The following is a 27,413-nucleotide window of genomic DNA, read 5'->3' on the forward strand; positions in this document are numbered from 1 at the left end:
GCTATGCTCGCTAACATAACATTAAATTCTTTATCTTATTTTTAGTTTTTTACTACAAACTACAAAGCAGTGGACTATAATCATTATTATAACACAATTTAATTGATAAAAGCATCATTGTACTCCGTGTTAAACAATAAGTATTATCTCTGTAAACACTGCTGGGTCATCTGACCAATCAACGATTAGCGTCGCGCAAAGGAGGGGTTTGGAAAAAGGAGTCGTTGAACGAATCATTTGGGAGTCGGTGAACAAATCAGGTAAAAATAAATGCATATTACACGAAAACAAAAGTGTTTTTTGTCATTGCATGCATGTAAAACTGTTGTTGGGGACTCCCTAAACAACATTAGGAACATTTTAAATGTCATAATAGGTGCCCTTTAAGAAGATGTTTCCTTCATTTAGAGAAGTATTTTATACAAAAATAATAAGTTTTAAGGTCAGAGGTAATGGTGATTGCATAAGAATGGGTGTTTTTGTCTCACTTTTGATTGTGTTTTAAGACTTAATTACATAGTCTCTTACTCTAAATGATATATATAGCAAAACAACAAACACATGTTGACATAGTTAGGTTATTTTAAATAATAATAAAAAAAAAAATTCTCATTCTTTCAGATCTTTGTTTGTATAATTTATTTTATATCGTTTCATTTTCCATTAAAGGTCTGCTGATCGCCATGTGCTGTACTGTCTGCTGTGCCACAAGCCGCAGGACAACCTTTCTGCTCACCTGAACCGGGTGTGCATGAAAAATAGCACGCCCGAACAAAGAGAAGCCGAGCTCAAAAAAGCGAAAGTTTCACACAGGGAGTGGGTCCGCCACAACAGACGCTGGGACTACAACCAGCTCTGTGTGATCTTGCCTGACCAACGCTCTCGCATGGCCATGCTAAAGGAGCTTCTTCGGCGTGGCTTCTTTGTTGAAAACCAGCCCCAGGAAGTTGAAGATGAAGAAGCTCGCCCTGCCTCTGCTGCTGCTGCTGATCCTCCAGAGTAAGTGCAGTAATATGTGTACTAATTACATGTTTATTACATTATAATAAAGGATATAATTTATTGTTCTACATTGAAGAATGTAGAACAATATTTAACGCTGGCAAAGTCTGACATCCTCAGGATCCAGAGGGACCTGGACACGGACAAGGAGAGCCCACGGACGGACAAGACCCTGTACCGGTATTTTTGTGAAGCCCTCTTGGTCTTCAAGCACATACAGTGTCCACAAGCTGTGGAAGCATTGACAGTAAGTTCATATATTTTAATGAGTATATAGTTGTGATATACTGTAATATTTGCACATATTAGTAACTACAACATTTTCAATGTTTTCAGGACCAAGAGTGGATAAACAGAAAAGAGCTGGGAGACAGGGTCGTGGTGGGTGTACGGGGGGATAGAGCCTCAAGTGTGAGAATAGCTCTGACCAAAGAGGAGGAAGCTGTAAGTTTTAATTTGATGCAAACAGTAGATTTCTTACCACCATCCTTTTACGATTAATAACTTGTTTGTCCTTTTTTGTAGTTCTTGGAGCTTTACTTTGTAAAGATCAGGCCTGAGAACCTGCATCCTCAGAAAGCAACGAACAGTTTTTTTGTTTCCTCTGATGGCAACACAGTTCACTGTGTATCACGGGACATGAACCGCCTCCATGAATTGTAAGTACATACACAGATTCATGTGCATGTGTGTTAATGGATCCACATTTTGTCAGTCACACCACAATTAACATTTCCTTTTTCATTTTCTTTCTGCAGGTATAAGATGGCCCCCATTACCAGCCAGTGTGTGAGGAGGGCTGTGGAAACAGCTGCCAAGAAACTCCCAGCTGAACAAAAGGGGGCCCTTCTTCACTACATGGGTCTCAGTGCTGGTGTTTTCCAGCTCCAGGATGTCTCGGACGCAGCTCTGCTTCTGGAATCATTGGCCAGGTATGTCTCTTCATCCAAACAAGACATAACTCATCACAGCACATATTTTTCAGAGCAGATTAGCAAGTTTTCATTCATATTTTGTGCATATTATAAACCTTGTATTCCTCACTTACAAAGCAGGTCTGCGGACGAGACATCATTGGATACGCGTGGCGCAGCTGGAGGACCGCGGAGAGACTTTCTGGCGTTCGTGGACAGATTTCCGGTGACGCTGGAGGGTGTGCCGCCATCCAAAAAGAAAAGGATGGAGTCCGGTTTCCCAGAAGACCGGATCTTCTACGACAAGTGGAGGGCCACCCAGTACGCCCAGCGCGAGAAACATCTGCTGTGTAAGTCTCTGAATCCATCAATACAGCATTGACTCAACACAAACTAGGCCATTTATTTACAGTGACAAGTGAATCACATGAGTACATTTATTTCATTCTGTATTTCAGCATACTACGAACTCCGCAAGCCGTCCGCAGCAAAGGTGGCACGATTAATTGCCCAGGAGGGTTGGACGGTGAACTGTCCGAGGCCAGAGGACATCGTGCGCCTATGGAAACCAGCCCCAAATAAAGTTCTGGAAATTGACGATTTTGTCATTCTGTCTGTGTCCGAGCAGACCTGGACGGGGCTGGCCATAAAGGATTTTGGCGCACCGGAAGGTCTAGGTAAGAAAACATTTAATTTATCTTGTCAGGGCAGAAAGAAAGAAAAACAATAATTTAAAATGTACATTTCAACAACAATGAACTACATGTAATGTTTTTTCACTAAATAAAAAATGTGATGTTCTCTTTATTATAGGGGTCGTCGCAACCAGACATTTTGCCAAAGATGATATCCTGTGTGACTACCATGGCAAGGTAGTCACAGCTGTGGAAGGGAGGGCCAATGTGGAGAGCCAGCACAATGAGCCCGGATATGTGTATTTTTTTAAAGCAGATGGAAAAGAACTTTGCATAGATGCACAGACCTCCACCTGCTCGTGCCACCCTCACACAAAAACCTTTGGAAGACTGATCAACCATTCTAGGAAGAACCCTAACCTCAAGCCATTCCACTGCAAGATTAACGTACATGGGCAGGACCAGCATGTCATCCTGTTCAAGGCTAACAGGGACATTAGTGTGGGGTCTCAACTAAAATATGATTATGGAGTCAGGAGACATTCCTTCAAAGCAGAGGCCATGGCCCTTAAACGGCTAGACGAATAGTGTTTTTTTTGCCATTTTTTTTTTTACCACACAGTTTTTTTTATTACTCATTTAATAATTTGTTCTTTACTTGTTTTAGTTTTTTTTTAATCTTTATGTTGATTGTAAATTATTTTGTACAGTTGTATTTTCTTCTAATTCATAATAAAATTTGCTGTCATGAAAAAAAGTTGCAAAAGTTGGCAAGTTTAATCTTTACATTATATGCTTTTATTGGGTAAGACCTAATCCAAACCACACAGTAATTGCAATATAAACACACTATACAGACTAAACAAACTAAACACAGTATACGGATTACTTTAAATTGTACCGTCAAATAGGTTACAGGTGGGATGCTGTTTTGACTTAGAAATATTCAGCGGGTGAATCCCTGTAAAGAATTGTGGTGAAGTCCAGTGAGTAGCTTATTAAGTTACAGGTGGGATGCCAATACATCAAAAGGTCATATTTCATAATTACAGTGCTTTTATGAGGTAAAACCTACTGTACACCACTCAGGGGACACAGCCCCACACACTGATGTACATTACAGACATTAATTATGCATAATTTGAACAAAATTCAACCGTCCAGGGGGAAGCCTATAGGGGACCTGTCAAATAAGTTGCTGGTTGGATGCTGTTTTTCTGACTTAGAAATTTATTAGAAAGCTTGTTTAGTGTGTTTTTAGAGAGTGAATTTTTCATAAGTTAACATGCAAAAAGTGCTCCAAGTTGGAGAATCACCCATTAATGTATATTATTGATTTATGAATGGTTGTTTAACAGTGTTTAGTAATGCCTAACTAATGATGAATAATGTAAAGTTATTATAAAGTGTTACTAAAATAGTGTAAGTGTAAAACTTACAGTACATCATACAGTTTTGTCAGATAAGCTTACCTGGGTTACCTCACCACATAAATTACCTGGGATTTATGTCAAAGACCTAGATAAGTGACTATGATGCATTTAACCAACAATAATTGAAGGAAAAAAATGACAGACAAAATCTTCACACAGCAAACAAGTTTTATTATAAAGCCAAATCACACACACAATAATTAAATGTATCTATTTATTAAGAACTTAATATTATTACTTTCTAAATAAGATTATTAAACAAACTAATAAAAATATGATATGGAAAGTATATAAATAAAATAAAAAAAAATGGAAAAAAAATTCAACACTGGTCAATCAGGGTCAGGGAAGGGAAAGTTGGAGCAAAAAATCTTTATTTTTTCGCCCGTCTCTTTTTTAAGGCATTCCTCACCGTCTCTGCAGCTTTCTTCTGCTTGGCCATTTTTTTAATCTGTTCGGTCTGTATTGGGGAAATGCGACGCGGTCTTAATTTTCTTCTCACTGACGGTAAAGGTGTGATTAAAACGATTGGTATTTTTTTTGGAGAGGGGACTGGTCTTTGAAAAGGGGACTGGTCTTCCTCCGCTGAGCCTTCTCTACTCTCTCCTGGTGCGTCACCTTTTGATATGTCCTCTGCACCCTTCCAAAGAAAATACATGGTGAAGGATTGATCATCATTGTGCCAATAAATACTGTATTATAGACTCAGTATGTTTACAGGATATATATTTACCTGGCTGGTCTCGGGACTCTCAGGAGTGGCTGATGTGTCCCCCGAGGCTTCTTCTGAAGCTTCTTCTGATGCCTTCTTCACCCTCTTCCTGGGTTTGTCCGTTACACCACGGCGTGCTCTCTTCACCCCAGCAGCACTGTTGTCCTCGCCTTCCAAAGCTGCCTCAAAAAGTCTTCGATGTTCAACTGCCTGCTTGGCGGACAGGTTTGTTACATAAAACCTGTCCGCCGTTTGAACATCATGGCACATAAATGTTGACATCTTGAGCCTGTCTGACTCAGAATGAGTGAATTTGGCCTAGAAATAGAGAGAAAGAAGGAGAAAACAAAAACAGTTTGAGGATAAAACAACTAACTGGATGTCTCTGAAATGTGCCCCCCCCCCCTCACGAGAGAAAAAACTTACATGACTGGCGATTGATGTTCGCAGGTCTGTAAAGTTTGGGCTGCCAGGTAGGCCCATCACCTTCCATGAGCTGCGGAAATACGTGACCAGCTTCTTACAAATATTTGAAGTTGATGTGAAAAAGAAAAACTTTGCACTGCTGCCACCCGGAAGCCTTCTCCTTATTTTTAAAAACCGCTGCATCCATCCATATTCCTCGGACGTTACAGCAATCTGTGCAGGTCCGAACATCTGGTTAGTTTTGTGAAAAAGTATCTGTTGACACAAAAAAACAAAACAAAATTACAGCGCAAATCAGAACAGAGATCAAACAAATTAAGGTCACCTGATGCATAAAAAGGAAGTAATACACTCACGTTGATGCAGAAGACATTGTCCGATGGGGATTCCTCGGCCTCTTCGACCACCTTGATCGTCATATTCTGAAGTACACCGCATCGGTGACCGTAGAGGCCTGCCAGGTACGCCGACATGTGGCTGTAAAATTCCCACTGAAGGGCTGTGGTGGCCACATCACTTTCCAGAAGGGCTATAAACAACACAGCACAATCTCAGTTAAGATGTCAGTTCATGTCACACATATCTTCTGCATTTTAAAATATGTCAGTACAATGAGTTAAATTGGGGGGAAAAACTTACTCAGGATATTGGGTATGGCCTGCTTGGCCTGGCTCAGGCACTTCAGGATAGTGCCTTTGCTCAATACCCTAGTTTGTTTTTCAGCCTTCACCGATGTCCTGTGCATTGCCACTCTCCTCTTCATGGACTTTTTGACCGTCTGCATCTCCCGCTGAAGCCCAATCAGGACAGTTTTGGATAGCCGACAGGAAGGTGGAGGAGTTTGTGATATGAATGTTATAAAATGGGTTACATTCTGAACATAGTAATCAATGGTCGTTTCCTTCATGTGTTCATGACGCAAGGATTTGACCCACCTGCACACAAACAAACAAATTATAAAAAACAAACAAACTAAATTATTATTTTTTTAAACATTATTACAAGAGTCACATATAATAAGAAAATTACTTACGCATGAATCTTGCTTGTTTCGTTTAAAAACAGCAGGGTGCTCAGTTGAGTTTTTCCCTTAGCCATGTAGGTGAGAAACTTTCTGATCCTGAACATTTTCGCATTGACATTGTCTTGGTGTTTTGAAGATGGGTCAGGACCTAGCTGGTTCATTTTGTACTCCTCCATGATGTTTTCTGTGCACAAAGAATAATGAGGAGTCAATTGTCAGTCAACACACTATACACAGTCACTGTGCATGCATTACATAGTGACTTAGTATAAATTCACATCCCAGTATATTTTGAAGTCTGTTATTACATGTAAAATTACTATTTAATAATACATAATATTGGTAACACTTTGTAATAACTGCAAACTATTAATCATTAGTCAAGCATCAGTAAACAGTTAATTTTTCATTTATAAAGCATTAATATACATTAATAAGCAGTTTATAAATACAGTTATAAATGCTTTATTAATGATCAATTTATCATTTCTAAATGAATTATTGAATTATTTACAAACCGGTTATTTAGGAGTTGTCAGTGATTCATAATGCTAATGCAACTATATGTATATTACTTCAAAATTTACTAGCAGAGGTGTGCTGATAATTTAAAGTAAGTTAATGCAACTACATGTATATTACTTCAAAATTTACTAGCAGAGGTATGCTGATAATTTAAAGTTAATGCAACTACATGTATATTACTTAAAAATTTACTAGCAGAGGTGTGCTGATAATTTAAAGTAAGTTAATGCAACTACTTCAAAAATATTAATTCAATATTACTTCAAAAACATCAAGTTAAAACAATGCAAGTGTACTCACTCAGTGTCGACCCATGATCACTTTCATCAGGCTCCAAAAAGCTGGGTGGCTGCTGGCTTGTGGAGGGCTCCAAATCACTAGACGGCTTTATGGTGGAAGTATCTGCAGAGGGGGTATCACCTCCAGCTCCAGACCCAAGTGAAGATATCAGTCTCCTGGTTGATGTGCTCAAACGGCCCGCACCCCTGGATTCTGAGCTCCTCTGTAAACGGCGGTACTTTTTGGTCATGTTGTGCAGGGCATCGGTCAGCGTGTCATTGGTTCGATTAAGATTGCTGATTTCCATCTTCATCTTTTCCATTACAAGTTTACAGCCTGGGTTGCTGCATTCTTCCTCCCTCTCCTCTTCAAAAAACAAAATCAGCTTCCTCCAATTCCGGTTCTAAATCCAGGGTACTCACCAGTGGCAGCTCCGGGTTAGTTGCCCTAAGTGCTGCAAGCTGTCCAATCACCTTCTTCCTCTTGCACGTCCAGAGTGCGGTCTCTTTTACAGCACTGGACAGCTCCATATGCATCTTCAAGTGCCGGTCTATCCGGGTTGTTGCCTTCCCACAGCCAGCAACTGGGCAAACGCAACTCTGGATGCAAACCCTCCCGGACTCCAGTGACAGAAGAAGCTTTCTCTCCTCCTTGTTCGCTACTTTGTGGAAAACCACCAGATGCTGGCTCATCCGAGCATACATTCTGGAACACAGTGGGCAAGATGACACAGGCATTTTCTAAAACAGAACAAAATCTTGAAGAGACTTGAAGAAATATTTTTTCTGATTAGAGCAAAATCACAATGACGTCTGCTTCAACCGATGCTGAACTCAGTAGTGAGTGCATGAAAGAGGTGCTTGCAGAAGTTATCAAATTGGAATGTAACTTGAAACCACTATACAGTTACTTCAAAATTACATTCACGCCCCTAGTATATTTTGAAGTAAGTACATGAATTACATAGCGACTTACTTCAAAATTACATTCAGTTCTCTGGTATATTTTGAAGTAAGTACATGCATTACATAGCGACTTACTTCAAAATTACAGTTATCAGTTTGTAGCAGTAAATGAAGAGATGTCTTATCAATCACAAGTTCAGTATGGCGTACCACAAGGCTCAGTAGTAGGACCGCTGCTGTTCACTCTGTATATGCTACCATTAGGAGATATTATTAGGAAACATGGAATTAGCTTTCACTGTTATGCCGACGATACTCAGCTGTATATTTCTTCAAAACCTAACGAAACCTACCAATTCACAAAATTAACGGAATGCATAGCTGATATAAAAAATTGGATGACTAGTAATTTCCTACTACTAAATTCAGAAAAAACAGAGATTCTAATTATTGGACAAAAAACTTCCACACGTAATAACCTAGAGTACTGTCTAACACTTGATGGCTGCTCTGTTAAGTCTTCGTCATCGGTTAGGAACCTGGGTGTGCTCTTTGATACCAATCTTTCATTTGAAAGTCATGTGTCTAGTATCTGTAAAACCGCTTTCTTCCATCTTAAAAATATATCTAAATTACGTCATATGCTCTCAATGAATAATGCAGAACAATTAGTTCATGCGTTTATGACTTCAAGGCTAGATTATTGTAATGCTCTACTGGGTGGTTGCCCTGCACGCTTAATAAACAAACTACAGCTAGTTCAAAACGCAGCAGCTCGAGTTCTTACCAGAACCAGGAAGTATGACCATATTAGCCCTGTTCTGTCAACACTGCATTGGCTGCCTATTAAACATCGTATACATTTTAAAATATTGCTGATCACTTACAAAGCACTAAATGGTTTAGCTCCGCAGTACTTGAGCGAGCTCTTAACGCATTATAGTCCTTCACGTCTACTGCGATCTCAAAATTCCGGCCAGTTAATAATACCTAGAATATCAAAATCGACTGCTGGCGGTAGATCCTTTTCCTACTTAGCACCAAAACTTTGGAACAGTCTTCCTAACATTGTCCGGGAAGCAGACACACTCTGTCAGTTCAAATCTAGACTAAAAACACATCTCTTCGGCCTAGCATACACATAACACATTATAGACTTATAATTAGGCTGCATAGTTTAGAACAGCCGGGACCGGGAACACTTCCCGTAATCCTGATGTACTTGGTACATCATAAGAAGGATGGCGTCTACGCTAATATTAGTCTCTCTGTCTATCCCGAGGTTTACTGCTGTCCACCGGAACCAGGCCGTATACAGATCTGATGAAGGACCAGCGCCAGGACACGACAACGACGCCGCTGACCTGAAGTGTCAACCAGTCTCTCCTCCTCTCCACTCCGACTTCAACCAACCGGAACTGGACAAATACTCTGATTCATTCTGAACTTCATACACTGTTCACTCATTGGCCAGAGGAGAACTGGCCCCCGACTGAGCCTGGGTTCTCCCAAGGTTTTTTTCTCCATTCTGTCACCTGATGGAGTTTTGGTTCCTTGCCGCTGTTGCCTTACCTTCTGGCTTGCTTAGTTGGGGACATTTAATATTCAACAATATTATAGATAAAGGTGGACGATGATGAAATTATTTTTTTGTATTTTCATGTTATCACTGTGAAGCTGCTTTGATACAATCTGTATTGTAAAAAGTGCTATATAAATAAAGATGACTTGACTTGACTTTCTGAATCGTATTCTCCATTCACTTCACTACTTTGACAATTTTCAATCTGGTTTCCGATCGCATCACAGCACAGAGACAGCGCTCATAAAGATAATTAACGATATTCGCTTAAATACTGATACAGGCAAATTATCAGTGCTGGTACTACTCGACCTCAGTGCTGCATTTGACACTGTCGATCACAACATACTTCTTGACAGGCTGGAAAACTGGGTGGGGCTTTCTGGGATAGTCCTAAAATGGTTCAGGTCATACTTAAAAGCGAGAGGGTTATTATGTGAGTATAGGAGACCATAAGTCTGAGTGGACATCCATGACATGTGGAGTTCCTCAAGGCTCAATTCTTGCGCCACTCCTATTCAACCTGTACATGCTTCCAATGAGCCAAATAATGAGAAAGAACCAAATCTCTTACCACAGCTATGCAGACGACACACAGATCTACTTAGCCCTATCGCCTAACGATTACAGCCCCATTGACTCCCTGTTCCAATGCATTGATGAAGTAAACAGTTGGATGTGCCAAAACTTTCTTCAGTTAAACAAAGACAAAACTGAAGTCATTGCGTATGGAAACAAAGATGAAGTTCTCAAGGTGAATGTATACCTTCTTCACTCTAGAGGTCAAACAACTAAAAATCAAGTCAGGAATATTGGTGTGTCTCTAGAGTCAGACCTTAGCTTCAGTAGTCATGTCAAAGCAATAACTAAATCAGCATACTATCATCTGACAAATAGTGCAAGAATTAGATGCTTTGTTACCAGTCAGGACTTAGAGAAACTTGTGCATGCTTTCATCACCAGCAGGGTGGATTATTGTAATGGACTCCTTACTGGCCTTCCCAAAAAGACCATAAGACAGTTGGAGCTCGTACAGAACGCTGCCGCCAGGATCCTGAACAGAACCAGAAAATATGAACATATCACACCAGTCCTCAGGTCTTTACACTGGCTCCCAGTCACATTTAGGATTGATTTTAAAGTATTATTACTGGTATATAAATCATGTAATGGCTTAGGACCTCAATACATTGCAGATATGCTCACTGAATATAAACCCAACAGATCACTCAGATCTTTAGGATCACATCAGCTAGAAATACCAAGGGTTCACTCAAAGCAAGAAGAGTCCGCTTTTAGCTATTATGCTGGAGCCAGAACCAGCTTCCAGAAGAGATCAGGTGTGCTCCTACAGTAGCCACATTCAAATCCAGACTCAAAACACATCTGTTTAGCTTTGCATTTACTGAATGAGCACTGTGCCACTGTTCGTCCGACTGTTTGCACTGTATTTTATTATTTTATTTTCCAAACTGTGATTCAGGAAGATTTTATTAATTTTTAGGGCTGTCTGATTGGAAGAGATTTTGAAGGGGAACGGGAGAGCTTCACTCCAACGAGGCGAGTGAAGATTATCTATACTACGGAGAGTATAGAGGTTCGCTGTTTGTTTAAAACAGCAAAAGTGAAACGTGCTCTGTGGGGGCCCATTGGGCAATACTGGTGTAAGACACCACCCCAGCAGAGGACGTCCCTGGATTGTAGGTCCAGTGGCACCGCAAACCTGCTCAATCACTTCCATCTCAGATAGGGTTTTAATTATTCTTATTTCTTTTGATTATTTTAATTTCTTCTATGTAAAGCACTTTGAATTACCACTGTTTAGCTTTGCATTTACTGAATGAGCACTGTGCCACTGTTCGTCCGACTGTTTGCACTGTATTTTATTTTCTAAACTGTTTTAATTATTCTTATTTCTTTTATTATTTATGTAATTATTTTAATTTCTTCTATGTAAAGCACTTTGAATTACCACTGTGTATGAAATGTGCTATATAAATAAACTTGCCTTGCCTTGCCTTGCCTTATCTGGTAATTAGCCGTTTGGAAATGTGTGATCGTCTAGGGGGAACCAAACAGATAATTATTGTTAGTATCAAAAAACACGTCATTACATTTAAAATAATAAGAAAAAAGTTTGTTGAAAATACTCACAATAATCATCCAACATTTTAACGATTTCAGGATCGAGTTCCAAGTCCGGTATGTTTCATATCGATAAAAATAAATACTGTATTTTTAACAATCTCAGTATAATATCTTATTCTTCTTTTTTTTAAAGAAAGAAAGAAAGAAATAGACTCTTACTGTTATGATTATAAGCCATGTTTTGCAGAGAAATGCGATCAGTTGTTCCGTCTCGAGATGTTTCGCAACAATGAGACGACGAAGTTATAAGCACAATTCTGAGCATCTTCAAGCGCGTGTTTCCCCCACCCACGTATTCTTTTCAAAGAAACCTTTTGATGTTTGATATCTGATTTTGCGACCGACAGAGCAAACAAATCTCGAACAAAGCTCGTGAGGGTATGGGTTCTAACCGAGCCGGGACCACGTTATGCAAACACCGGAACATTTTGGACCTAGGTTTTGGATTGCTTATGGAGGCCCTCTCCCTCCAGGATTTCTCCCCAGCCAAAGTGCACCCTGGCTGGGCTTGGATTGCTCCTGGAGGCCCTCTCCAATAGTGATTTTGACAATAAGGGGCCCTTTCAAATAAGTTCACGGCTGGAACAATGTTTGTAGTTTTGGACTGGGACATATATACTGTACATGTACAGCATATCTTTCCCAGTCCAATAGGCTGCTTATGTACTCAATCATTCAAGATGTTCTGTGTGCTTACAACATAGATGAGAAAATGAATTTAAAGCCTTTTATTAAATTCAAAACATAAACATTTAGTGCAAAGCTTACAAAACTTTCTTCTTTCTTTAATGAATAAATAATCATAAATGTATAGACTCGTGATATTAAACACACACATATAGAGATACAGATATATAGATTTCTTAAAAATGTAAGATTTGCAATTAAAATATAAAAAAATAAAATAAACATAATAAAAATGATATATAAAAAGTGCAATAAAATAAAACAAATTAAAAAGTGTTAGACATCTAGATAGGATATCTAAGTCCACCAAAGGAGGGAGAGCATTCTCACATTTAGCTCCAAAACTCTGGAATAGCCTTCCTGATACTGTTCGTTGCTCAGACTCGCTCTCCCAGTTCAAAACTAGATTAAAGACGCATCTCTTCAGCCAGGCATTCATATAAATGTTTTAATCTTACAGTTAAATCCGGCCTCTAGTTCATAACTGCCAGAGGAGAACTGGCCCCCGACTGAGCCTGGGTTCTCCCAAGGTTTTTTTTTTCTCCATTAGGTCACCTGATGGAGTTTTAGGTCACCATTAGGTCACCTGATGGAGTTTTAGGTCACCATTGGGTCACCTGATGGAGTTTTAGGTCACCATTAGGTCACCTGATGGAGTTTTAGGTCACCATTGGGTCACCTGATGGAGTTTTTCGTTTCCTTGCCACTGTTGCCTTTGGCTTGCTCAGTTGGGGATGTTCAATTTAATGAATCAATCAATATTACTATTGATTAGCATTACCAAACATGGACGTTTTATTATTATTTTAATTTAATACTGTGAAGCTGCTTTGATACAATCTGTATTGTGAAAAGCGCTATACAAATATTCTTGACTTAACTTGACTAGACAGGAGGTCCAAGTCTCCCAGTCCTGAGCAGGATCTGTAAAAACAAACCATTCACTTTTATTGGTCCATTTATAGAATTATACAATAGAGCCTGATTACAAATGTGTTGACCAAATAAAACTTACCCTGCAATCTAATCCAAATCCAGGAGGTCCTCCATGTTGAGGGTGGAAAACTCAGGATATGTCTCTGTAAAAACAAACATTTCAGTTTTACCAGTCCATAGATAATACAATAGAGCCTGATTTCGAATGTCCTGACCAAATGAACACTTACCCTGTATCCTGAGAGACTCAGCCTGTGAGTCGTCTGCCCGGTGATCACCTTCATTATCTGGCAGATCAATGATTTGAGCTGCAAAAAAAAAGAGAAAAATAAAAAAAAATTAAATTCTGTAAAAAATATTCATGTTCAAATAAGATTGCAGGTTGGTTTACTTACCTAACGATTCAAAAAAAGAATCCTCCGATTGGTGAGCCGGGTTCAGGCTCGAAACAACATAAAAAATGCTGGCCATTGGAGTCTCTGGGTTTGTTGCTCTCAGGCGAGCAAGCACCTCCATTGACACCTTCCACTTTAAGTCTTTGATTAGCTGTCTAACCACAGGATCCTAAACAAACAACAGTTTAGTGTAAAATTAGTGTAATAAAGTTGTAACAACACATTAACAATGTGATACAATGAATGTTTACATTGCACAACTATTAGAAAATCTTTCTTAAACCAACAACAAGCTTTTGAGTTAGGCTAGGGGGACAGATGTGAGATTACTTACTGTTAGATCAGAGTGTTGTCTGATCAGGGGCCTCTCAACGAAAGTCAACTCGATGGAACACACTGGGCATCTCAGATTCCGCAATTTTACCCTTCCTCTAGCCAACCTGAGAAGTGTCTGACGCTCCTCCAGGTTCAGAACGTTGTATGCAGACCTCAAATGATACCTCAGGTGAGTCACATTTGAGGTGCACATGAGGCATTCCAACAAAACCACACTGTAAAAAATGTATTGTCAAATTAACAGTAACTTACTGGCAACAATTATCCAGTAGTTGCTGTATTTCATTCAACAGTAAAATTACCGTAACACTAACTACAGTAGTGTTAAGCATACTGTAAAATTAAATACATTATTTTACTGTATTTTTTTTCATGTTGAAGTACAGTATTACACCGTTAATTTTTTATAATACTGTATAGTATTATACAGTTATGAAATGTTATTTTTATTTCTTTTATAGTGCTGTGTAACTTGTAGAATATGTAGAAAATCCATAGAAATATAATTTTAACTGTTAATGGAAAATAGAAAAAAGAACAATTGAAGCTTTAACTGCACAACAAGGTTTATTGTGTATTTTATGTATTCAATAAATATAACAATAAATTAGTAATAATAAATTAATTTAATACAACAATAAAATCTGTTTAAAAAAAAAAGACTAATTAACAATTTATCATTAATAATTAAAATCAGTGAACCATTCACATCTCATTTAATCCAAAATTGATCCTGAACACAGGTAAAATAGATACTTAAAAGCAGAACAGGTGAGGATGTAGGCCAGGTGAGCAAAAAAAGTGGAAGAGCAGCAACAGCACTTCTGATAATCCTGCAATAAATGATAAGCACAAATCAATCAGAGGCAAAACATGCAACTAATAATAAAAAAAAACCTAACTCACATTATCAACACCTTTTAAGGGGAATTTTTTTTGCCAATGGTATCCACCTTATTTTTCACAGAAGAGTGGGCACAGCCATTTGTAAATGAAATGTGTCTGGCTTCCAATGTCATCCGCTTACAGTTATTTCTAGCTGTACAAAAAAGCTTGTTATGCTTCTTGATATTGCAAACTGGTATTTCTTACCCTATTATTTTTATGTATTGATTTCTCATAATTGTAAACACTAGTTTGTGGTACAAATATTTTTTATCATTTACAGCACTTGTTATTCATCTCCTATTTCCTTATAGCGGTTCATGAACCAAAAGTCTCGCACATTCATATAAAAAGCTTACTTCGCTTAGAAGTTGAAAAATAAGGTGGATATACTGAATGCATGTTGTGTGGCATAAATGGATATACATATCGACTATATTAGGGGTGGGGGAAAAATCGATTCACATATGAATTACGATTCCATCTTCTGTGGATTCAAATCGATTCACACATTTCAAAAATCTATCTAAATGTTTTATAATGTGATGTCGTTTCAAAGAAGGACAGTTTAGAGAGTGCACAAGCTTGAAACCGAGGAAGCATTATGAATGAAGCTTATACTTGACTACAGAAGTTCATATCAATATCTTAAAGGACAATTCCAGCGCAAAATTAACCTAGGGGTTAATAACACATGGGTACCGAGTCGACCGTTCTCTGGGATGTGTTTTCATGATAATGAAATGTAAAGAGTTTTAACTCTAAAAACTGATTAGCTTATAACGCTAGTATATGAGGCATCGAATATAAGTAAAAAGAAATCGCTAGTTAATACCACTAACACGGCTCAAAATAGCCTCACACTAACACGGTAGCATAATGAGGGTCCCTACATGCAAACCAAAGCATTGAGAACTGTGTCAGTGTACAGACAGTTTAATAAGAAGATACTTTATAAAGACAGTACACATCGCGTAAACAGGCAGGAGCCATCTTTGGAAAACAGTCTCGACCAGTCGAGCCACGAACGCCGTGCAACGTGAGATGAACTGTGACCTAAACCTATCGACCAGCTCACTTAGCACGGTGTTCGTGGTTCGACTGGTCGAGCCTTAAATATACAAGGCATATTTGTTAAATGGAAACTGTAAGGGGGAACATAATTACATTTTAAAACAGACTTCTTATTTATTTATTTTTTGAAAAATGTATGGTTTAAGTCATTTCCACCCTTTTTGGATTTTTCTATTACTCTTACCTTAATGATTTTGCCAATCATATTCGGCAAAGTCCCTGATGAACGATGCGACATGTGGATTCAAGGCCATGGTCTTCCTCTGAACAACCTTCCCACTCTTTTTGCTCACCTGGAACTGAGATGTGCATTTTGAATTTTGTGGATTTATCCTGACAAGAAACCTGTAAATATATTTAAAAAAAATTACAAATATTTTCCAACTATTATTTCCTTTATTTAGCCAGGAGATCACATTGAGATATTTCTATCTCTTCTTCCAGTGAGACCTGGTCAGCTGAAGCAAGAGTGATCACAATATGTAGCATCATCTGTAATAAGTCACATCACAATAGGGGATAAGCACTTATGCAAAAGCCCATTGGTGTTACTAATAGAAATCAATTTGTAACAAGTGTATGAATGAAGTGAAATTTGTTGGAGCAAAGTAGACTAATTTTTTTTCTGTTTCATGAACCTAATAACATTGACCCCGAATGGTGTTTAAGACAGAAACAGGAAAAAACATATGTGAATTCTTAAAACTGGAGGCGCCACTTTGTGAGAACACACCATGTGAAGGCCATGTAAAGAAATAGCTGTTAAGCAACGTAAGGAGTATTTGCCTCTGGATGAACTCCAGGGTTGAAGCTGCCTCCTCTTGGTACTCTATATTGAATACATAAAATGAACCAAAGAGGACAGCCAGGGCAGAGGTGAAGTCAAGCTGGAGGTGACTTGACTCTAGGACCACCTTCCCCTCCAAAGCCAGCATCCATTTTTTTGGAACCAGGATGGAATCTCCTGAAAAACATATTTCTGTATCACACTTAATTGTTCACAAATAGTACTTATATTTTATATAAATATAAACCATGCATGCATATCGATATGGAGTCATCAAGAGTAAACAAAAATGTATTTATGTGTTTAGCTTAACTCTCACTACTCGCCTCCTTGGTATCTACTGCTACAGGCTCTATATCAAAACATGGACAGATTCTCAGCTGTCTACCAGCCATTACTACCTGTTGTCCGTACAACTATTAGTATTTGCTTGATGTGTAATCTATCAAATGCTGTTGTTGAACCAACAAAGTTTGGTCTTGCGTGTCAAGAAGGTTTGGTTAAGCTTTTGTTTATGTTTGCTGATGAATGTTTATATGTCAATAAAAGCCTAAATTAAATCTGTTCATCATATAAAGTTATTGTGTCTCTTCAGGAGACTTTGTTCACACTGCTCAATTCATATGGATTTATTCTTTGATGTCTTTATAAATCTTCCTTTAGTAGTGAAAGAAGTCACTCGCTAGTCTAGTACATCTGCAAGACGAGTTCTGTAAACCCTAGTGATAGTGCAAGTCAAGTATAGGAATCTTACCCAGCAGAATTATCCTTGGTGTGCTGGGCAGGGAAAGCTGGGTCTCTGCATCTGCCTGTGTGGTAGTTACCTGTATGAAAAAGTCAACAAAAAGCAGAAAGAATCAGAGCTACGATCTGAGATCACACATACTGGAAAGGCAAATAAAATAACATTTATACTACTGCACATTTAAAGGGATAGTTCACCCAAAAATGAAAATTCTGTCATCATTTACTCACCCTCAAGTTGTTCCAAACCTGTATGAATTTATTTCTTCTGCTGAACACAAAAGAAGATATTTTTAAGAATGTTGGTGACCAGACAGTTGCTGGACCCCATTGACTTCCATAGTAGGAAAAAAAGATACTATGGAAGCCAATGGGGTCCAGCAACTGTCTGGTCACCAACATTATTCAAAATATCTTCTTTTGTGTTCATCAGAAGAAAGAAATTCATACAGGTTTGGAACAACTTGAGGGTAAGTAAATGATGACAGAATTTTCATTTTTGGGTGAACTATCCCTTTAAAGCCCTGTTTTCAGATCGTTTCTGATTAAATAGAACGGTTAAGATTAAAATGTGGACACATGCTGCTGTCCTGAGAATTGTCGTTTTCTTTCGCTTTCCCCCCCACCTCCACAATGGCTGCATAGGTGCACTGAAGTAATCCTTCCTAAAACGCATTAAACTTTTGTTTACAAAGACGTGAAACTCACCGAGTGGTCAGAGGTGTTCACTGATATGCTCACACAAAAATCGCTGCAAAAGATGCTTTCCAAAAGGTTTTTTCTTAGTTTTTGTCCAACTCCATTGACTTGTATTGGATGAGCTGTGAGGTGGAGTTGGACAAAAACTAAGAAAAAAACTGTTGGAAAGCATCTTTTGCAGCGATTTTTGTGTGACCACTCGGTGAGTTTCACGTCTTTGTAAACAAAAGTTTAATGCGTTTTAGGAAGGATTACTCCAGTGCACCTATGCAGCCATTGTGGAGGTGGGGGGGAAAGCGAAAGAAAACGACAATTCTCGGGACAGCAGCATGTGTCCACATTTTAATCTTAACCGTTCTATTTAATCAGAAACTATCTGAAAACAGGGCTTTAAGTGTAAAATACCGAACTTGTCCTTTAATTTTTTTTAAAGTAATCTAAACACATTAGTAGACACATCTAAACAGATTAGAGTGTTTCAATTTCCCAACAATGATTTACAAAGGAAAATCTAATCAAACATCTAAACAACATTTATGGTATGAGAGTATAATACAACAATTACTGTACTTACATCAGCCAGAAGGAAAAGTGAATCTTCTTTTTCTTTGAAGAATGCCATCATCACCAATATGGCAGCAAGGCCAGGATCCACATCTTCAGATGCTCTTTCTGTGTCTGCGAGGACTGTCCTCACCTCTTTTCTCCAGCGCATTAACTGAGACTTGAAGAAATGGAGCACACTTGTTCCTTTTCCAGAGATGGATTCCCTGAGTCTTGATTCTAGTTCAATGCCAGTAAGAGTACTGAAATGCTGGATCAGAAACCTCTTCATGAACAGGAAAGGCCAATCAGTCTTTAGTTGGTCAATGCTAGGTGCAGGTGATGTATTGATGGCACGTCGCTGGGCCTCATATGTGATCATCATCAGCTCATTAACTCTTGCCTTATCTGCTCCATTTTGGCCTTCTTGAGTGAAAGTGCTTTTCAGCTCCTCCTTCTTATCACTTAGAGAGTGTCTTGTTTCTCCCTCTGGTAGCTCGCTCGGCTGCCAGTTTATACAGCCATAGCTGTCGGTTTTTGCACATTTTCTAGATGGTACTGGCAGGCTATTCTCCACTGTCACAGCGGGTCGTTTTGGTTTTCTCAGGCGTGCAAGGGTGTTGTTCCTGTTCAGGTTGTCTAATCTTGTCTTAAATTGTGAACACAAAGTGAAGTGTCCACTGCCCATTCGATCTCCCTCATCAGTTCTGTCTTCGAAACAGTCTGGATATTGTTCAATGATGCTCATTGCAACTACAGCACACTGACTCAAAGTAGGATTTAAACAAATTTCCCTCATGGCATCAACAGTCACTCTGACCATGTGCCGCCTGTCTGTCTCTTCTGGTCTCTTCCTGAGTTCAAGAAATGTTCTTAGACTTGGTCTGGTCTTGTCCCAAGGTACTTGGAATGTTGAAGGCCAGGTACTGTGCTGCACAGGGGTAGAGTGCTGAGGTGGTAGAGTGACCTGCGTGCTTGAAGAGGCTTCTAACGAAGACACTGGTGTGAGAGTGAGTGTTATCATGTCAGATGCCGCAGAGTCCCTTAACAGATTGTTCTGTTGGCCTCTAATATCTAAAGAAAAACAAAAATTAAGTGTAGCCCTGCCACAGAAAACCAAGGCAAAAAGGTTGAGTAACTATATCTGTCAATTTCATAACTGAAATTAACCATGTTGTTAATAACATTAGAACACATCTTTGTACATTTTTTTGGTTAAAATGTTATAGAAACATGTAGACAAATTCAACAGGGTTAATTTAACTTATTCTGTTACTATTTTTTTAACTGTTTACTGCTACTGTTTTTCTTTCCCCCATCTTTATTTTTATGATTTGATAATTAATAACTTATTCTTATGGTATTTGGCCAATATTATAAATCACAAAGTAAGCTATAGTCTATAGCTGAAAAATATGAACAAAAAATGTACATTAGTCATGTATCAATAGTGCTATGGGATATCATATATACCAGACTAAACTATTTACCCTATACTAAAATCCAAATTTTGTTTACTTTTAAGTCCTACATAGGATCTCTACATTGCGCAACAACATGTTAAATGTAGACTATTTATTTACACTATTTACATTAACAAAATATTTACCTCTGTTGTTGAATCTTTGTAGTAGTTTTCTGCAATCAACTATGGACAAGAGATGTCTGATGTCATCCTCTTTTATGTACATTAAGTCATCAATCTCCCTTACTCCCATTGAGGACAAATCTTCAATTATAGTCTCCAAAGTCTTACTATCCAGATGAGGAAGGGTGCCTCTTATGATGTCCTCCATCACTTTCCACCTAGACAGACAGAATGATGGAGCACAGCTAGATCGAGATCAAACTTTCTATACACAGGCAATGGGTAATAGTCAGCAAGACCGTCGGCACATACACAATCATATTGAGTCTCAAGGTCATATTGCAGGCAATGCACACCAAGGTCCAACACTGGCACTGATTGATGTTTCTCAGACACAAAATTAACCTTTTCCTGTTTGACTAATATTAGAACAATCTTACCTAGCACATAGCCACTATCATTGACATCAAGAACAACACTCATGCCCTTTTTGTATATTGTGCCTTTGTATGTCACAGTAGATGTTTCTATTGTTGTTGTCTTTAGTCAAGCCCCTGGACCTTACAGCTTCCTGAATTGCTGCATTATACATTTGGGCATCAAATTCATTTGCCTGACCAACTTGGAGTATTGGAGGAAAAATAGTCCCACTGTGAAGATAGGCCTGCAACAGTTGGTGCCTTTCTGCTAAAGTAACTATAAAGTAACATAAGAAATTATGGAGCTTTCGAGCACACTGTTTAAAATATGTGTGTTTACTCTCGAAGCGCAATGTCCAGAGGCGAATAAGAGGACCAAATTTAAGTATGAGGTCAGGATAGTGGAGTAAGAAGTGGTGTTTTGGCTTGGCACGTGTGTCTGGAAAAAGAGCTACTCTAGACTGGAGATATTCCCTGATAATAATCTTGAGATATGCCACCTGGTTGACATGGATCTTAGGCGCACAAATCAGCTCTACTATTTCTCTGAGTTTAAGGCACAACTGCCAGGCTTTGTCTTCCAATGGGTTCTTGATCCGATTACCAACTAGAATAGGGAGAAGCCGCAATAAGCACCAGTTCTGGGCAGCACTACCTCCCAAGTTTAATCCATTTGACTTCACTTCACATGGCCGGCTACTAGCATCACTGCCGTGGAATTTCAGCTGAGATATGCTCCTATTCAACTGAACATATGAAAAATGTTTCCCAACAGACACCAGGTTCTTGATATACAATGCAAGATCAGCTGACACAATCCCCTCAAACAGATCATGCCCCAGGCAAGGTGGAAGTCCTGTTTGACAGACATGAAAATGTTTCAGTCGGTTGAAAATTGAGTCAAACTTCAGGCCCGCTATGATGTCTTCCTGACCCTTGGACAACTCCTCAAGACAGTTTGCATAGGTTTCTTTTGTCCTTAATGGACCAAGCTTTGTGGGCTCCCTTTCGAAACTTTCTCGATCTATAAGACAGTATCAACAAAAGTGTTTGCTTCTGCTGAAGTTTTCAGTGAACCCCCCAAGAGAATGTGACCCTAGGTTATCGCCTGCAATTGCTATCACTGTCCCCTGCAACGTTTCACCATTGTCTAACACAAAGCCAGATTCCTCAATCTCCCTTAGATCATTTACTAGGGGAGAAAATATTTTGTCATGGCCAAAATGGTGGCTATCCACATCCCTGCAAAGCATTACCAACTGCATGGGGTCTATAGCAGATCTATTATGTGGCAGTATCTCACCCAATGTCATGTATACAGCCAGAAGCTTGTGCTTCTTCTTGCCTGATCCAAGGGGGTTTACCACCTCAAAAGCATCCTGATAAAGGATGATCGTGACAGAGGAAGGAATATTCTGCAAGAGGGTGTTCTCTCTACAGTTTCTACCATCATGCACATCCACAAACACATGCGGATTTCCCAGAAGGTGCATCTTTGTAGCGTTGTACTGTTCTCGAACTGATGGATGGCTCAGCAGTGCTTTAAGAGTGTCTTTAACTGGCACATACTGGCAGAAACGTTCCTTACCATTAGGATCAACACCAAGATAAACCTGAGTTGGCTCAACATAACAGAAATTGTTCTTGAAAAAGGTTTTTCTAGTTTGATCTGATCGAAACACACTCTCATTGTACATCTTTAGTAAATTTTCTTTTGATAGCCCATCCACAATTTCCTGTATTCTATCTCTCGGTATTTTAAGTTTTTCCAGTTCTTGACTGACTATAGTCAGTACATGTGCCATCCCATTTGTGTGTAGTTCTTGGAACTCTTCAATTAAAGCTGAGATTGTGGTGGCTGGCAAAAGCATCTTAGCTTGCATTCTAAGATAGAAGAGGGCTAAGTTTGTCATGAATACATCTCCGTCTACTTTGTTTGAGGAGCTCTCCCCAACCTCAGCAATCTCTGAACTCTGTGTGCCACCATCATTCTCATCAACAGTATCAGGAGTACCGGTATCATCATTAGTGACACTACCTGCAGAGACAACCGGTGCAACTGAATGTTTTCTGCTCACATGCGAGAGGAAAGAAGACCTCACTCTGAAATTCTTTTTGCAATTTTCAAAAGGACATTGACTTTTCTTGCTATCTCTAATGTGCCATTTTAAATGTTCATATAAATTCGACAAGTTTGTGGAAGTGAAATCGCATCCCTCAACATGGCAGGTCATATCAATACATCTGTGAGATCTGTTGACATCTGGTTTACGCTTGGAGTGGTTGCGATACATGTGAACCTGAAGGGCAGTGGCAGTCCTAAAGCTACAAGGGCATGTGACAAGCCCACAAGAAAATCTGAAGTTGGCAAGATTCCTGTGTTCTTTGACATGCCTGATGAATACGGTAATAGTCTCAGTAGAGAAACAACACAGTTTGCAAGAGAAACCCATTTCTAAAGATGGAGATTTTCGAGTTCAATTGATCTATTACCTAAATTTAAATGCCATCTAAAATGCTATGTACAATTCTCAACAACTTGCAGATGGATAATAATCTGTTTAAAATGTTCTCAGTGGGCCAGTATTGGACCAAGGTATAGTAGTTAGATAAATAGATTAGATTTACAATTCATCAATCTTCAAGATGGATAGGGGTCCTCTAAAATTGCACAGCTCACACCTGTGGACAAAGAGAAGAGACAAGACAGTCAAAAACGCAGCCTACTAACAAATAATGCTTACAACATCCAAATCCTAACTCTAAGCTCCAAAGAAAAGTAGACCCTTGACACTTTTGAATGATCCTACCTTTTTTGAATGACCTTCAATGACAGTATATTTTAAGCAATTGTCATCTTTTTAAGAAATACATCTTTATAATTATTTATAGGATTGGGTATCATTTGTGGTAAACAAAACAACAACATTTTATAAATCAAACATGCTTATTTTGTGCCATTAATTGCAGCCGAATACAATAAATCAGCATAATTTTGGCTGATATTGAAATGTCAATGTTTTAATTGTGTTAGATCAAAGTTGGTTAATGAAAGCGGAGTTTTTATTTTATTTTATTTTTTAAAGGCTATTTTGCTGTGCTGTGTTAGTACCTTGGCTGGTTTGGGTCTGCAATCTGCATGGGTAAATAAATATAATCTGGTTTGTTGGACTGTTGTTTAAAATCAATTAACACTATTGGGGAAAACTTCACTCTTGCTTGTGTGATACTTAACTAACGTTACATCTAATGACATAATTGTAAAAAAAAAAAAAAAAAACTCTTACGGAGCATTGTTGCCTCCATTTCTTTAATTATAGTCATTCTAGCTGCATTCTAATATGCTTCATCAGCAAGTATTTCTTTATTCTGCTGAACACAAAGGAAGATATTTTGAAGTATGTCAGTAACCAAACAGTTAACTGGGCACATTGACTTCCAAAGTATTTTTTTTTCCTACTATGGAAGTCAATGGGTTCAGTTAACTGGTTGGTTACTGAAAATATATTCCTTTGTGTTCAGCAAAAAATAAATTCGTACAGGTTTGAAACAACGTGAGGGTGAGTAAATGATGACAGAATTCTCATTTTGAAGTGAACTAGGCTAACGTTATCCCTTTAAGCTTGACTCTCAAGGCGTATTTTTCTTCTTCAAATGAGTTTGCACATAGTTAAAACAACAATTACAATATTATAGCAGACAATACTGTAAATAACACCCATACAAAGTCAATGAGGCTTATTTGTCGTGGTGGACACACGAATTCCCTGGTTCAACAACGTCACAATGGGCAGCGGTAAATGTTGTTTTTTAGTTTACGAAACGTGCTCCTTTTATACGTTATTGTAGTGTATTAGTTAATTTTTGTTGTCTAAATAACAGTAAATTGTTTGTGATATAATCCATTTATAGATGTAGTTTAAAAAAATGGCCCGAGGCTGTGTTAAATAGATTGTTCCCTTTACTTTATTAAACCATTTACGATATTTTATTCTTTTCAAATGTATTGTCTGTCATAGCAGCGAATATTATTAATAATTATTATTATTATGAATCAGAAGACTTTCAGTCGTTACCACGGCAACGATACGTCACGTTACGATTCTTACCCATAATCACTGCGCTTTTACCACTCATTTCTCCCGCCACATGACTACAGTAAGTATCTCAACCCAAGGGGTGTTTGTTAGTTAAAAAGCACACAAAACCTTTGTTGTTATTTCTTTAGTTGTAGCTGGATTTAATCATCCCTGGAGTTTAAGTGGAATTTATTGTTAGTGTTGCATTATCATTTACACGGCTACCCGCCGAAGTAGTTAAGTTAGCTAGCTACCTGTAGCCAGCCAAATGACATCTGTCCCAGCCCCGGCGCAGTAGGAAAAATGTGGCACTTCCACAACAAAAATCAGTTTAAACTCATGTATTTGTCCATGTGTTGTGAAGACAACAATTAACAACGTGTTTTTGCAGTGGTTAAAGTTTTATTCAAAGTGCAAAGTAAATGTCAGAAGTGTAACTAAGGAGAATTACCGCAATCGGGGATGGACTTGAATAAAAAAGTGGACCGGGATTCTTTCCAGAGGATTTGACTGCTCAGTGCGACTCAATGTGAATTACCGTTCATACCTGATATAATTAATGCATAATTGTAATTAACATAATTATCCTACAACACTATGGTGCCATACTTTTGTAAGACTTTGCCATTTTAGAAGACACTGAAATCATCATAATTGTTACTTTAGTTATTTGTGACATTGAGAAGAGAGAGCAGTAGATATTATGAGAAGTGTTTAATGCAACAGGACAGAAGAAGAGCACCTTTTCCATTATTTGTAGGCCTAAATAAAAATAGATTTGTGTTGGCACTTGCTTGTGTCAAGTGAATGTGGTACAAATCTGATATTTGTACAGTAAGGATTGATTTGTAATGTACGTAGTGGTTGTGATTGATACATATTTAATTAATAAGTACAATTACTCTGTCCTAACAATTAAGAAATGCTCATTTACTACAAATGCTATTCTAATAATATTTTGCTTTTTTCTTCTTTTACAGCTATATTGCAACACTTTGATTCCACCAACACACACATATACACAAACGCACACACACCAAAACAACGGCACTTTTAAGAGCCACTCTCTCTCTTTCTCACTTGTCTCTTTCAATCTCTCTCTTTCTGTTATTGTCTCTCTTTTAATCACTCTTTCTATCTATCTCTCCATAACTATCAGTCCATAACTCTCTTTCTCTCTTTCTTCATTTTGTGAATTGTTTTTATATTGTGTCTGTATTGTTTGTATTTGTATGTGATGTCCCTCTATTCTGACGTGAGGGTCTTTGATGATCCCAATGATGCCAGGATCCACATGGCAGCATTAATTAGTGATGCTTATCTCCATGATGCCAGGGTAAGGCTTGTCATGATAAGTCTGAAAATACTAATTGCTATAGCTTTTTATAGATGTGATGTAAATGGTTAGTAAGACCCTTTTATGCAACTACTGAATAATGCTCAATTATAAGTGCTGCTGATATAAGTGCTCTGCAAATATATAGGCTGCTATGGCCATGGAAACTGCCTTTCCTAAAAAAAAAAAACGAGGAAAAGCAGGAAGAGATCCCTCACTAATCCACTGGTCACAGGCAGGCGTGAGAAACGTCGGGAAACACACTGCCCTGAATCAGGTTTGTTTTTTTACTAAAACATGATTACTGTATCTAAGAATAAAGATAATTCATTAAATAGTGTTTTGGTGGTTACACGTATTATAAAATGAGAGTCAGATACCACTTTGACAAAATGGTGTTGCAATGTTTGTGAAAAATGTTCTCACTAATATATAAGAAGCATGCGACTGATAATCCTTACTTGTGTTGTGTATTAATAATTTATATAGTTTTCCTCCCTCCAGTCCTTAAGGAATATTTTCATTTGGAAATGAATTGGTTTCATGTTATATTGATCAAAGGGTTAAGCAAAATGACTGTCTCTGCAGCTGCTTCTCAATCCAGAAGAAGGGATCCTGTGCATGAGGAAGGCTTTCAGATAGAATATCAAGAGTTGGCAAGTCTTGGTGAGAATACTGAGTGTTACAGTAGTACAGTAGTGTAACTACACTACAGTTTTTCCATAATCATAATTAAGCATGATATTTTGTCTATGCTTCCACTACAGACTCACAGTATAACTGATATATACTGTGATCATAGGACAAGTGAATGTATATTTTTGTTTTTTAGAAACAAGACTCCAAGAGTTAAGGGACACCATAACTGCAGTCCAGAGAGTATTCATCCAAAATTGTCACAGATGCTGTGCTGTAGAAGCTGTGATTAGGTGCCTGGACAGTGTACCACTGGACATGGAGTTCCTCTGTGCTAACTGTGACATGGAGGCCCACAAGAGAAATGTCTTCCATGACAGAGAGGCTGTGTTCCATGGATTTCTTGAGCCCATTCCCCCTACAACTGCTGTGTTGGTGAATGAAAATGGCCAGCCTCAGTTTTGTGAACAAAGTATGATAAAATTAGCATTATATCAAATTGTCTCATACTTATAGTGTAATTGCCCAAATGTTGTTGTAGATAGTGCACATGTTTATATTTAACAGTGTTTCTAAAATGCTAATCTCATTCTAAACTTATTCTAAAAACTCTAAAGTACAAGTGTGAAATTTAATAGCTGATTAACAAAAGTATGATTGGTTTTGATAGTTCTGTCCAGCATA

General features: G+C 38.3%; 5 protein-coding genes and 2 long non-coding RNA genes across 7 annotated transcripts in view; 2 read left to right on the forward strand and 5 right to left on the reverse strand.

Annotated features, from left to right (window-relative positions):
* Positions 1-27,413, forward strand: part of LOC306996787 (uncharacterized protein) — a 135,145-nt gene that overhangs the window by 79,501 nt on the left and 28,231 nt on the right. The gene's annotated exons all lie outside the window — the stretch shown is intronic.
* Positions 954-3,139, forward strand: LOC306996813 (uncharacterized protein; the record flags this gene model as incomplete). The annotated part of the gene is made up of 8 exons (XM_079609715.1): positions 954-999; positions 1,086-1,249; positions 1,339-1,446; positions 1,528-1,661; positions 1,761-1,934; positions 2,055-2,266; positions 2,375-2,593; positions 2,730-3,139. The coding sequence occupies 8 exons, from the start codon at positions 954-956 to the stop codon at positions 3,137-3,139; spliced, it is 1,467 nt and encodes a 488-aa protein (XP_079465841.1).
* Positions 4,335-5,600, reverse strand: LOC306997290 (uncharacterized protein). Its single transcript, XM_079610526.1, has 4 exons — positions 5,479-5,600; positions 5,123-5,377; positions 4,718-5,014; positions 4,335-4,624 (listed from the first exon to the last, which is right to left on the reverse strand). Exons 1-4 carry the CDS (start codon positions 5,593-5,595, stop codon positions 4,358-4,360), a joined length of 936 nt encoding a protein of 311 aa, XP_079466652.1. The 5' UTR covers positions 5,596-5,600; the 3' UTR covers positions 4,335-4,357.
* Positions 5,739-7,654, reverse strand: LOC306996814 (uncharacterized protein; the record flags this gene model as incomplete). The annotated part of the gene is made up of 4 exons (XM_079609716.1): positions 5,739-6,057; positions 6,156-6,330; positions 6,972-7,173; positions 7,373-7,654. 4 exons carry the CDS (start codon positions 7,652-7,654, stop codon positions 5,739-5,741), a joined length of 978 nt encoding a protein of 325 aa, XP_079465842.1.
* On the reverse strand, positions 12,568-13,352 carry LOC306997273. Its single transcript, XR_013797340.1, has 3 exons — positions 13,288-13,352; positions 12,952-13,196; positions 12,568-12,858 (listed from the first exon to the last, which is right to left on the reverse strand). It is a non-coding gene; the product is annotated as an uncharacterized lncRNA (long non-coding RNA).
* On the reverse strand, positions 13,375-19,494 carry LOC306996815 (uncharacterized protein; the record flags this gene model as incomplete). The annotated part of the gene is made up of 4 exons (XM_079609717.1): positions 13,375-13,403; positions 13,439-13,516; positions 13,604-13,772; positions 18,703-19,494. 4 exons carry the CDS (start codon positions 19,492-19,494, stop codon positions 13,375-13,377), a joined length of 1,068 nt encoding a protein of 355 aa, XP_079465843.1.
* On the reverse strand, positions 14,638-17,544 carry LOC306997653. Its single transcript, XR_013797420.1, has 4 exons — positions 17,440-17,544; positions 16,685-16,862; positions 16,083-16,243; positions 14,638-14,772 (listed from the first exon to the last, which is right to left on the reverse strand). It is a non-coding gene; the product is annotated as an uncharacterized lncRNA (long non-coding RNA).

Source organism: Phoxinus phoxinus (assembly GCF_949152265.1).
Source record: "Phoxinus phoxinus genome assembly, chromosome: 4".
Lineage (NCBI taxonomy): Eukaryota > Metazoa > Chordata > Actinopteri > Cypriniformes > Leuciscidae > Phoxinus > Phoxinus phoxinus.

Coding starts and splice junctions, on each gene's coding strand:
- LOC306997290 (XM_079610526.1), bottom strand. CDS start 5,595: ATGTCGGCGTACCTGGCAGGCCTCTACGGTCACCGATGCGGTGTACTT. Junction 5,378..5,478: donor ACAATGTCTTCTGCATCAAC/GTGAGTGTATTA, acceptor TTGTGTCAACAG/ATACTTTTTCACAAAACTAA. Junction 5,015..5,122: donor GAACATCAATCGCCAGTCAT/GTAAGTTTTTTC, acceptor CTCTATTTCTAG/GCCAAATTCACTCATTCTGA.